The 13023-nt window shown below is 30.0% G+C and overlaps 3 protein-coding genes across 3 annotated transcripts in view; all 3 read left to right on the top strand.

Moving 5' to 3' along the window:
- LOC105562041 (odorant receptor 43a-like) overlaps window positions 1-645 on the top strand; it is a 6903-nt gene extending 6258 nt beyond the window's left edge. Inside the window, exon 7 of the mRNA XM_012012541.1 lies at window positions 559-645. Within this exon, the coding sequence (XP_011867931.1) occupies window positions 559-612 (54 nt within the window). The 3' untranslated portion in view covers window positions 613-645. The remainder of the gene's footprint in view (window positions 1-558) is intronic.
- A 1818-nt stretch (window positions 646-2463) lies between these two features.
- LOC105562042 (chymotrypsin-1-like) lies at window positions 2464-4451 on the top strand. The gene is made up of 4 exons (XM_012012542.1): window positions 2464-2736; window positions 2935-3257; window positions 3399-3653; window positions 4270-4451. The coding sequence occupies exons 1-4, from the start codon at window positions 2694-2696 to the stop codon at window positions 4414-4416; spliced, it is 768 nt and encodes a 255-aa protein (XP_011867932.1). The 5' UTR covers window positions 2464-2693; the 3' UTR covers window positions 4417-4451.
- A 1745-nt stretch (window positions 4452-6196) lies between these two features.
- On the top strand, window positions 6197-9965 carry LOC105562043. Its single transcript, XM_012012543.1, has 6 exons — window positions 6197-6435; window positions 6595-7063; window positions 7382-7481; window positions 8356-8475; window positions 8600-8755; window positions 9742-9965. The coding sequence occupies exons 1-6, from the start codon at window positions 6351-6353 to the stop codon at window positions 9793-9795; spliced, it is 984 nt and encodes a 327-aa protein (XP_011867933.1). The 5' UTR covers window positions 6197-6350; the 3' UTR covers window positions 9796-9965.
- The last annotated feature ends 3058 nt before the right edge of the window (window positions 9966-13023 follow it).

Here is a 13023-nt window from a genome sequence, read left to right as displayed (position 1 = left end):
AAGACAGACTAGAAATTTATTAATTATAATGATGCTGGCCAATAAACCACTGCACCTTACTGCGGGAAAACTTTTTCCTATGACAATGGCTACGTTTTGCAATGTAAGATTTTCTATAAATTAACTTAAAATAAACTTAATTGTTACAGATAAAATTCTCGTTATGAGCATTATATGTATAAGGCTTCGTTATAAAACAAAGTATCAAATATTTCTTTTATTTACTAACATTAAAAATTGAGAATCACTAAACGATATTAAAATTTTTATGTCGTAAAATATAAATATTTTTTAAATATACATATATTATTTAATTATACAATTGTGACATTTTATAAGCAAATAAATTGCAATAGTGACAAGAAACACACGCGTTTGTGTATTAATATCTAATTTACATTATAGAAAAACAATTAGAATAATAGGAAATATATAAAAATTTTCAATAACGTTATATTTATTGATTGATAATGCGAATAATAACCAAATTTAATATAATTTGTATTAATATAAAATTCATACCTATCTGATTATTTGTATAACTTTATTATATTTCAGTTGTTAAAAACATCGGGTGGTTACATATCAGTTTTACTGGCACATCGTAATTAAATTTAAATTACATTTAACTATAAAACAAATTCACAATATTTTGATTAACAAAATCAAATTACATAGTAAATATATATTTAACTATAACTATGTTTAATTATTAATGTAGCAATCGATTTTATTACCAGTCGATTCTACGTTGTTATCTCAGTCTTTTTGTACTAGTATTGTTTAAGTATATCTCTTTTTGATAAAAATAATGAATTAAATAAATGAATTTGATTTAAATTTACTGCTGCAGCTTTAAAATAATTTTTGTACTGTGTCCTTTTAAAATAATGTAAAAATGGCAATTGTTCAGCAAATCATGTGTTCTGCAAATAAACCGTGAATGTTGTTTAGGTAAGTTTTATTACTGTATGTAAAAAGAAAAATAGGACTTTCTAGTTCAGCTTAACGAAATCTGCCTCTATACAAACGGATAAACATCTTATTCGGGGAACACCCTGCATACAATCTTTATACATTAAATATTACAACCTATGGTGCGATTATTTCGGTTACATAAGTTTTCACTAAAACTTGGTGAATGAATAAAGTTTTAATAAAGTAGTATAGTTTTCCATTGAATAATTGAGAAAAAGAGATAATACATGTATCTATACATTTACACATACATATATACTTTTGTAAATTATATGACAAAAAACCATTGTTCAATTTACTCTCTTATTCAGAAAAACAATATCTCATTCGAAATATTACACGTAATTCTGGTTTGTTGATTAGAAATATTCTTTCACCTTAAAAAATTATTGAAACCGTAAATGACGAAAGAGAATGGCGTTATGCTAAAACGTGCAAAATATATGTATACTTACTATATACTTACGATATTCAGATATTCCACGACGTTGGTGTCTTTCGGTTCGGTTGTAATTCTTGTAGTTTTCGGCAAGACACTTGACAAATAGAACAGATCCAAGCAACAATAATACCATTACGAATATATCACATTTATAATCAAGATACAAGTCTATTTTACAAGGCAACTCCATATCCATATTCTCCAGAGTCTCAGAAGAAAAATGCTAACGTCCGCCGTCATACACTGTAGTAGACAGTTTGCTAGTTTTTTCACGTATGTGGTCTCCCTCTCTCTTATTGTCAGCTGAAAAATCTCAAAACACCCATCATCTTGGAGGAATTTTAAAATTTCCAAAAGCTATATTACAGCCCAAATATCATATACATTTCATCAAGTTACGCAATTATCAAATTGATAGTTTTGCCAGCTTTTATATTTTTTACGAAACTAAAATAAATGATAGCATGATATGCTTGGCGAGCGTGGCGCAGAGAAATGTGCGCTGCTTAGTAAACAAATGAACGATAAGATCCGAGTTTGAATTCAAAACACAGATCACTGCACTTCATTCAAGATAAAAATTAAATACTTGATATTATTTGCATTTACTCATCTTTTAGGTGATGATCTCAAGGTCGCGATCGGTCGTCGGCACGTTCAATTTTCAGCATGTCGGTATTTCTCACTAATTTTACACGCAAAGGTTTCCACTGTGCTGCAGAAAATTTTTTATCGCACAAATACGTTACTCCCTGGATAAATTTATTACAAATAGCATGTATATTATATAAAATACTTATCAAGACTCTCGTTTTACTTAATTTATATATCTGTATGGTGTATGATATGATTTTGTGTATGGCTACTTAAATAATAAGCATATATTTTTCTTGAGTGAATTATATAAAATTGCCTCATTCAAGTAAGCTATTCTTTCTTTAACGCAATATAATCTTATTTCAAGATTTTCACGTTGAGACTATATTTTATAATACATTTCCAAAAGAAGAATATATTCTTTTCTCTGTGCATCTGTTATAATGCATGATTACCCATGAACTGATTAAAGATAATAAACAGTATCTTAATGCCATTCTTAAATCAATACTATTCAATTGCGATCTCTACGATGATATCGTCAGCGATAACAGTTGAATACCGTACTAATGTTATTCACAGCTGCGTACATATGTTGACATGTATATAAACTGTACCATATGCGTTACAGTGCCTCTGAATTTTGTCAGGCGCGGTGTGAAAGCAAATCTACACAATGACGCAGCTAGCGTGTATCCTGATCGCATTGGCGATCGTAGGTAAGTTATGCAGCAAGCTTGATAAGAGTTTATTCAGCAAGTAGTTAATTTAACAAGTTTCACATAATTAAATTTCTTCATTCTCATCTTACTAAAAGCATTATACAATATATTTCAATTTTTAATATTGCGTATTTTGGAAAAATTATTAACACACATTGTATGATATTACAAAACTACTTTACTGTACGTTTATAGGTGTTTATGGCGATGAACCAGAAAAGTTAGTAAATGGAATACCAGCAGACGTAAAAGACTATCCGCATTGTATCTCCATAAGAGCTAACGGCAACCATATGTGCGGTGGTAGCATAATTGATAAGCAATACATTCTAACTGCCGCGCATTGCGTGGTGCCTCTAATGCAGGACTCCCGTCTAAGGGAATCTGTGACCGTTGTTACTGGCACGACCTATCTCAACGCAGGCGGACAGGCTCATAAGGTGGAAAAAATGTGGTACCACGATAATTATAATCTTCGCGCTTTAGGCAGAAGCAGTAACGACATCGGTTTGATAAAGGTACAGTGACACATTTGCGATATGCATATTCGATATACTTTTGGTTATATTAATAACAAAAGAAATGATACAGATATCAAATAATAAAACATTACTTTAATCACTTTTACAGTTTAGTTTATTAGTATAAATTATTTTTAGTTGACTGAGCCCATCGAGTTTGGCCCAACACAGCAGGCAATTAAGCTCCCAACAAAAGATATAGCTAAGGGTGATGCAGTTACGATTGCCGCCTGGGGTTCTACGGGCTTCGGAAAACCTATACATGACAACTTGCAGAAATTGAACGCGAAAGCAATGCTTCCGGAAGAATGCCAAGCTTATCACTCATTTTTAATGCACATTAACAAGAACGAAGTCTGTACCCTCATCACCAAGGGAACTGGATTATGTCATGTATGTAATATTACATTATATCTAACAAAGTGCTTGGATTTAATTTGTTGCGCGTTCTCTTTATATTTAATATAAATATTGCCCGTTTGTATACACTGAGGAAAAAATATTAAATTAAAATTATATTTTTTTTATTCAACTATTAGCGTCCCTCACGGGCGTCGCTCACTGTCGAGCAAATATTTGTTAAATCACAAAAACATTTGTTAATTCAAAAAATATATAAATGGTGTATATTCAAGTTAAAAACATATCTGCCTAACTAAAGAAATACTGCCAACTAAATATATTTAGTCATATCAACAATACTTTTCAGTGTACATAAAAATATGCACGTTGTAATTATCCTTATTCAATCATAACGCTATATTTAACAATATTTGCGTTACAGTATTACATTTTTATATCTTGTCTAGAATAATATTTTATATCATAATTAATTTATATTTATAATAGCATTGATTCTCAAAAGTAGAATTATCATATACCTCATTTTCTCTTTATTAACTTAATATTAATTAATTATCAATATTCTAATTTTTTGATTCAGCATACCACGAAAGATATTATCAATATTTCACGAACGATACAATAATAGTCTACTTTTCTGTTACAGGGTGACAGTGGTAGCGGACTGATTCAGGACAGCGACGGAACAATTATCGGTCTGGTGTCTGGCGGAAGGCCGTGCGCCACAGGTTACCCAGATGTATACACCAATGTTTTCCGTTACGTTTCTTGGATCAACGAAAAAATGAACTAATATCGTTCTCTTTATGTATTCTATTACCTATACATATATTCTTAATATTTAATAAAAACTATTGCGCAAATGTTAATTTTATTATCCATATAATAAATATATATTATTATTAATGTACTTTATTTGTATAGACATTTGTATAGACGTCATTAAATTCTCATCATGTGTGCGTACAAAAAGTAGCTAAAATTTACACTGAGTTTAAAATTTACTAAAAATTTACTTGAATTTATTTTACATGTTTATTTCAACAAAATAATTCATTTATCAAGTTTCTTAATTAATTATATAATATCCATAAAATTATTTTAATTATAATAGTAATATTTAAAAATATAATTTAATAGAATATATTTTTTAAACATGTATACATATATTATTTTTCAGCATCTATTAACGTACGAGTACAAATATTTTTAATTAAAGCCAAAAAAGGCAAGGATTTGCTTTACATTCCAACAAAATGCAGAAATATATTTAAAATTGTAACAAACAATTGTAGTTAAGTAAGCCCTAATACATAGTATGCAGTTATGCATTTTGCGTGATATTGCGATACGGTCACATTTAGTGATAAATGCACACTGACAATTATAAGTCCGCATATATTGTAACACATGGTTATAACCGAACGTATAACTGTTTTGTATTTCAAGTTTTTTTTCGAAGTTGCATGGCTTTAGTGAAACAGAGGGAAATTTCAAACTTTAGCTTGGAAAACTTTGAAGTATAGCTAATGACAGTTTCAATGAAATAATCGATAGTGCGGTACAACAGGCTCGGTTTTAAAATTTTTCATACAAGCATATAATACATGTAAACGAAAAATATATAAATGAATGAAAAATCATATTTTCTTCCAAATAAATTGATTTTAATAAAAAATAAACGAATTTTAAAATAATTAAATAATTGGACGTATAGATGCTACGATATAAATTATTTCTTTAATTTGATTTCTTCTTCAATAATTTATTTTACACGTAATTTTATACTTGTATAAGTGCAAATAAATCCTTTCACCACTTAAAGTAATGTATCAATTAAATACAATATAATCCATATATACCAGGTTGAAATTTTTGAAAGTATATGCGGCCCTGCATTAACATCGTGCACTTTTTTGTGCTGCATGGCATTAAGCAGTTTCTCAACTACAAAGTGAACCGACCGACTATAAACATCGTCCACCGCAACATGCTCGTTACAAGTGTTGCATTGTTAATATGTGACGTGCTCACCTGTAGGGTAGTATTATGCTGAGCATTATCCGTCACACGTAATGACAATAAGATGAAAAAGGGAAACTTAGTACCTTCGCAGTTGCCGGAATGGATGTTTCGAAGTATTCAGCGTATGCAGGTGTTCGTTCTTTTCCTTAATCAGTTTATATAGATGTGTTAGAGGAATAGAAAGAGTTTTCTCAGGTGTATAACAAAGAACAAATTACATTTCCAATTATTTTCTACAGAACAAAATCGTTGCAAAAATACCAGCTAAAATATAATAAAGATATAATCATGTCAATTTGAAAAGGGCTACATTTGTCTCTCTAAAAAAATACTGTTAATACAGAAAATAATAATAAATTGTGAATATATGCAATATAAATACAAACTCGTACATTTTTCAACAAAAAGGGGAGAGCAAGAGAAAGAAAATAAATATAATAATTATATAATATTCATAATCAACGGAGTGATTTGATTTTATTAAAATTTTTTTTCGCATCTGTCTCTTTAAAAGCAGATTATGAATGGGCTGTCGGATTAAATCGGATTATCTTAAGAGTGTTAGGCGTTTGGCCGAATAATAACGAAACGAAACAGAACAAATTAACATCTAATATACGTACGTTTCTTATATTAAACGTTCCACTCTGTTGCTGCTTCATTCCAACTATACATTCTTTGCTCAAAGTGTGGGGCGATTTAATGTCTACGATTGATAATCTGCAATACACTTTGCCATTTTTGATGGCACTAATAAAACTTTCTTTTGTATGGCTAAGACAAAAAGGTAATATTTGTATATATATACTTTGGTAAAAATTATATACACAATATAATATTAAGAAAAACTGTTTTACAACCTTACTATACCTTATTGTAATTAGCAGTATCCTGCTATAATTGTAAGCTTACTTATAACATACGTAATTCTGTTTGTTGATCGCAGATGTTCTTCCGCTTTTAAACATGATTAAGGACGATTGGCTAAAGTCGAAAATAGCGCAAGAAAGAGCCGTTATGATAAAACACGCGCGAATAGCACGTCTATTCACGATACTAGGATATTTTATGATGTCGGCATCTTTTATTTTGGCTGTGATTCTTCCAATTTTCGGCATTTCAATGAGATACTTAACAAATAAAACAGATCCTGGCAAATTACTACCGATGCAAACGTATTATATTTACGATCGCGATAGAAGTCCAATTTACGAAATAACTTATGTCCTGCAGAGTTTCGGTTTGCTGGCGGTCGGTGCTATGTACTCTAGTGTAGACAGTTTCTTAAGTATGCTCATTTTTCACGTGTGTGGTCAGCTGGAAAATCTCAAGATGCGTATCATCCATCTGGATAAATTTCAAAATTTTGAGATTGCTCTATCGCACAGCGTGCAGGATCACATACGTCTTATCAGGTTATATTATTAAAACATTTTCCAACTTTGTCTACTGTTTTTTGCTAAAGTAAATAATTGAAACTACTAAATGTCTTAATTCAACCGTGTTGTTCACAATTAAAAAATACATACTTTAATTTTTTCATTTATACACAATTAAAAAGGATTATTCAAATACACGTAAAATCTAAGATAATTTAAGTAAAAAAAAATGCTTTACGATTCATATAAAAACATTTTCTCTAACATGATGTAAACTGACCTTTTTTAACTTGAATATTATAACACAAATAATAAAAAAAATATTTATTGACTTTTTCTAACTTTCTTTTGCAGATTTATTAATAAGATTGACGATATATTTACAGTAATACTACTTGGTGCGCTGTTTTACTTCGGCATACTATTTGCGTTTTATGGTTTTTTAGTGGGCACTGTAAGTATTCTTTCTAATTTACTTTTGCCTACCGATAACATATTATATAATATATTATGGACATCTAATTTTTGGAAAATTTTCTCAAAGTATAACAAGTTTATACGTATACATAGGTGCGCACAAACACTTGCGTATTGTCTCACATATATCTTCCGAGAAACATTATCGTAAAAAAGTCTTGTCACATATTTCTTAATTTTTAATATTATATTTATACATTTCATTGCTGACTTTTTATAAAATAATTAAAAATGTACAAATGAAAAATATATGTTTGAAATTTTATAATAGAAGTAAATATATAAAAATTAATATTTTAAATTATAACTAATGTAATATGAATAATGTTGAGATTTTTTATGTTCCTAATATATTAAAAATTGATTACAAAAGAATAAAGTTATACTTATCACACTAGTATTGCAAAGTTGGTAACAGCTATACAAAATAAGAAATTTGTTACACACGCGTGCACACATATTCACTTACTATGAAATTGAGAGAAAAAGTAAACCTAGTGCAATAATGCGTAAACGAAAGTTACATAATTTCGAAAAGAAAAATTCATTTCGAGAATAAAGCTCTCTGGACTTATCTCATAGCAAGACTTTACAATCGCACAATCTACGGAAGAGAAAAACCGCCCAACTGCGAAGCTCCAAAAATCTTATTTACGTCTAATGTGTATTTCTCATCTAATTGCGCGCACTTACAATTTTTTTCTTCCTAAAAGCAACACAGATTGCAAATAACTTTCACAGAAATTACAATTTTTCAAGAATCTTAACTTATGAATTTAACACCGCAGATCACTTATTCACTCAATTTCCCAAAATTAAACATATAATTCCATTTATATTCATTTGTTTAGATGGTGACTCAAGGTTACAGTCTGTCGGTGCCACGTTTAATTTTCGTTATAACGACATCTGTCAATACATTTGCACACACATGTCTCTATTGCACTGTAGGAGAAATTTTGGTTGCACAAGTACGTTACTTTCTTGATCAACTTATACACAAAATATAAATTATACAGTCTGCTAATTAAGATACTTATTCTAATGTACGTATAACATAATTAACAATTTTACGTATAACTATTATTTGTCAAGTGTGAAGGAGTTTACGATGCCGCATGCAAATACAAATGGTACAAGTTGGAACCAACGAAAGCAAGGAACATAATGATCATAATGATGCGGGCCAACAAATCATTATGCCTTACCGCAGGAAGACTGTTTCCGATGACGATGTCCACGTTTTGTAACGTAAGCCAGTTCAGAAATTACTCAAGTTACACTTTTTTTAACATTTTATATTCTTGACGTGAACAATATAAGATTACGAAATAACAAAAACTTGAATGTATTGTTATACACAATATAAGATATTATCTGTAAGGGTTTTCATTTTTATCTGAAAATTATAATTTATATAACATTTTCTATAATCAAATATTTCAAGTACAACTGAAACAAATGAAGTATGTTTTGCATAAATGGATAATTAGCATCTGAAAAATACTATTAACATTTATAGGCTATTCCAGGAATCAAAATAACTATTTAATCATCTACTAAAATAATATAAAGAATATAAACTACATTTTATAATTAAGTAGTGTACAGGGTGTCGGATTCGATTTGGACGACTCCAAAGATTACAGTAGATTGGGTCAAGCTGAGAAGAAAAGTTATATACCATTTTACAAAATTCGTAATTATTATCGCGTAATTAAGAAAAACGTCTGAGCCAATAAGTGCACGGAGGAACTGAAGGCCGGACTCGGCAGACATGCAAAATGGTGTATTATTCTCCTACTACCAGAAAAACTTTTTCGGCGCGGTGTCATATGTCGCGCGTTCGCTCGCTGTGCGCCGTTTGCCCGCTCACCGCTCCCCGCTCGCCCTCGTCTCTCGTCGATCGATGCGTGACTCCACCTCTCGCTATCGCATCTTGAGAAATGTCAACAAATACACCATTTTGCATGTCTGCCGAGACCGGCCTTTCGCTCCTCCCTGCACTTATTGGCTCAGACGTTTTTCTTAATTACGCGATAATAATTACGGATTTTGTAAAATGGTATATAACTTTTCTTCTCAGTTTAACCCAATCTACTATAATCTTTGGAGTGGTCCAAATCGAATCCGACACCCTGTATTGTATACATACAATAAGAAAAGTAAATGTAGTTTTATATCATTAAGTTAATTTTACACAGAAATATGCATTTTTATAAATATTATATTTGTAGTTGTTAAAGACATCGGGCGGCTATATATCCGTTTTGCTGGCACATCAACAATAAAAACAGAAACCTACAAAAATGTGAGATAAAAACTTGAGTTTAAATTCTCATATCGGGAAATAACAATTGATATAACTATGTACTGATTTAGTCACGTAATTTCAATTAAAAAATAAATATAAAAATGATTAAATTTACTATTATAAGATATACATGTCTTATTTACTTGTTAAAACTTATCAAATATACATGTGTATGACAAATGTTGGATTATTTTTATTTAAACGATACATTATTTTCAATATTGTTGAAATAAGTTACGTAATAGTTATTATAAATTAAAATTACAAAATTATTAAAATTAAGCTGTTAAGAAGATTATAAAAAGTAAGTAAACAAGGCACACCAATTTGTCATGGCTATAACTATTTACTCCATATTTTACTGTTACATATGAACCATATACTGTATATAGTGTACGATCATAAATACTTTCAATTCAAGACAGAAAAGACAAACCTTATTTTACCTACCCACAGAACGCAAAAATATATTTAAAACAATTGTAACACAGTACGCTGTATAGTATGTACATAGCATGCTGTCATGCATTTTGTGTGATAATGTGATACTGTCACAGTTAGTGATAAATACGAACTGACAATTCTAAGTCTGTATATGTATGCACACACAGCTATAACCACTGTTTTGTATTTCAAGTTTTGCTTTCGAAGCTGAATGGCTTTAGTGAAACAGAGGGAAATTTCAAACTTTAGTTCGAAAAACTTTGAAGCATATAGCTAACGACAGTTTCAGTGAAGTGATCGATCAATAGTGAGGTACCACAGGATCGGTTTTAAAAATTTCCAGACAAACATGTAATGAACAAAAAATATATAAACGAAAGGAAAATCATGTTTCTTCCTAACAAGCCGACTCTGTACAAAGAACAAACAAATTTTAAAACGATCAAACCAAATGCCACTCTAAAAATTATTCTTTTAATTTAATTTTTTTTAATAATTACATTTAGTTCCATATTTCTGGGTAAACAAATTTTCTTACTACTTAAAATGTGTTTATTGATTGATTACAATAATATACGTGTATAAAAACCTATCGCTTCGTTCAGCCATACACATATATTGGGTTAAAACATTTTCGGAAGCATATTGCGGCCCTGCATCAACGCCGTGCACTTTTCTGTACTGTCATAACACTAAACAGTTTCTCAACTACAAAATGAACCAACCGACTATAAACATCGTCCACCGCAACATTCTCGTTACAAGTGTTGCATTGTTAATATGTGACGTGCTCACCTGTAGGGTGGTATTATAAGCATGGTACATCACACGTAACGACAATAACAGTAAGACGAAAAAGGGAAACTTAGTCCCTTCGCAAGCGCCGGTATGGACGTTTCGAAGTATTCAGCATACGCAGGTGTCCGTTCTTTTCCTTGATTAAATTATATAGATATATTAGAACAATAGAAAGAGTTTCCTCAGGTGTATAACAAAGAACAAATTATATTTCAAATTATTTCTAGAGAATAAAATTGTTGCAAAAATGCCAGCTAAAATGTAAAAGAGATGTAAATTTATCAATGTGATAAAAAATTACACTTGTCCCTTTAAAAATCATAGTTAATACAGAAAATTATCGTGTCTTACATTACATATCACAACAAAATGTCACTGAACTATTTTCTTACTGAAGTACATTCTTTCATTACACATACACACATACTGCATATATGTCATTTTCTATACGTAATTTATACTTCTGCATATTATTGTAACGTAACAAGATTGAATATTTATCTTGCAAGTACGTAAAATTAAAATACTTCCATTTCTTAACAAAAACAAGGAAGAGAGAAAGAGAAAAAATATAAATGAAAAAAAGGAGAGAGTAAAAGTGAGGAAAAAAACATGCAATAAAAAAACAAAAATACATGATAATTACATAATATTTATAATAAAAAAAGTGACTTGATTTTATTAAAAACTTTATTCGCATTTATCTCTCTAAAATCAGATTATAAATGGGCTGTCGGATTAAATCGGATTGCCTTGTCAGTGTTGGGCGTTTGGCCGAAAAACAACAAAACGAAACAAGACAAATTAATATCCAATATACGTACGCTTCTTATATTAAACATTCCAATCTGCTTCTGTTTTATTCCAACTATAAATTCTTTGCTCAAAGTTTGGGGTGATTTAATGTCTACGATTGATAATCTGCAATATACTTTACCATTGTTGGTGTCACTAATAAAACTTTCTATTATATGGCTAAAACAGAAAGGTAATATTCGTATATATATTTTGATCAATTATACAATATAATAACAAGACAAACCTTCCTACACCTTATTCTATGGATTTAGCAGTACCCTATTTTAACTATGAGCTTCATTATAACATAAGTAATTCAGATTACCAATCGCAGATGTTCTTCCGCTTTTAAACATGATTAAGGACGATTGGTTAAAGCCGAAAATAATACAAGAAAGAGACGTTATGATAAAATACGCGCGAATAGCGCGTATGCTTATAATAGTAGGATACTTTATGATGTTGGCAACTTTTATTGGGGCTGTAATTCTTCCCATTTTCGGCATTTCAATAAGATACGTAACAAATAAAACAGACCCTGGCAAAGTAATGCCGATGCAAACGTATTATATTTATGATCGCGATCAAAGTCCAATTTACGAAATAACTTATATCCTGCAGAGTTTTAGTATGATGGCAGCCGCTGCTATGTACTCTAGTATAGACAATTTCCTAAGCATGCTAGTTTTTCACGTGTGCGGTCAGCTGGAAAATCTCAAGATGCGTATCATTCACCTGGATAAATTTAAAAATTTCGAGATTGGTCTATCGCACAGTGTGCAGGATCATATACGTCTCATCAGGTTATATTATATTTTTGAAAAATTTTTCGCCTCTTTTTATTTTTTAGCTAAAGAATTATAGAAAACTTAATACATGTATGTCATTGAACTGTTTTTATCAAAGTTTGAAATTTTTTTATTACTTCTACAATTAAAATAAAGTGTTCAAGTGTACGCAATATCCAAGATAATTTAAGTAAAACGAACCATTTACAATTCACATTGAAACATTTTCTGTAACATGATGTAAAATGATAGAATTCTTTTTAACTTGAATATTATAACACAAATAATAAAAACTAATATTTCTTGACATTTTTTCAAACTTTCTCTTACAGATTTATTAATAAGATTGACGATATATTTACATTAATATTACTTTG

This window comes from Vollenhovia emeryi, unplaced genomic scaffold (assembly GCF_000949405.1).
Source record: "Vollenhovia emeryi isolate VEMERY1.0 unplaced genomic scaffold, V.emery_V1.0 DF939197.1, whole genome shotgun sequence".
NCBI classification, from domain to species: Eukaryota; Metazoa; Arthropoda; class Insecta; order Hymenoptera; family Formicidae; genus Vollenhovia; species Vollenhovia emeryi.
The sequence above is the reverse complement of the archived record's forward strand: the minus strand, read 5'-3'. Positions and strand labels throughout refer to the sequence as shown.

Coding starts and splice junctions, on each gene's coding strand:
- LOC105562042 (XM_012012542.1), top strand. CDS start 2,694: ATGACGCAGCTAGCGTGTATCCTGATCGCATTGGCGATCGTAG. Junction 2,737..2,934: donor GATCGCATTGGCGATCGTAG/GTAAGTTATGCA, acceptor GTACGTTTATAG/GTGTTTATGGCGATGAACCA. Junction 3,258..3,398: donor ACGACATCGGTTTGATAAAG/GTACAGTGACAC, acceptor AATTATTTTTAG/TTGACTGAGCCCATCGAGTT.
- LOC105562043 (XM_012012543.1), top strand. CDS start 6,351: ATGTCTACGATTGATAATCTGCAATACACTTTGCCATTTTTGATGGCA. Junction 7,064..7,381: donor GATCACATACGTCTTATCAG/GTTATATTATTA, acceptor TTTCTTTTGCAG/ATTTATTAATAAGATTGACG. Junction 8,476..8,599: donor GAGAAATTTTGGTTGCACAA/GTACGTTACTTT, acceptor TTATTTGTCAAG/TGTGAAGGAGTTTACGATGC.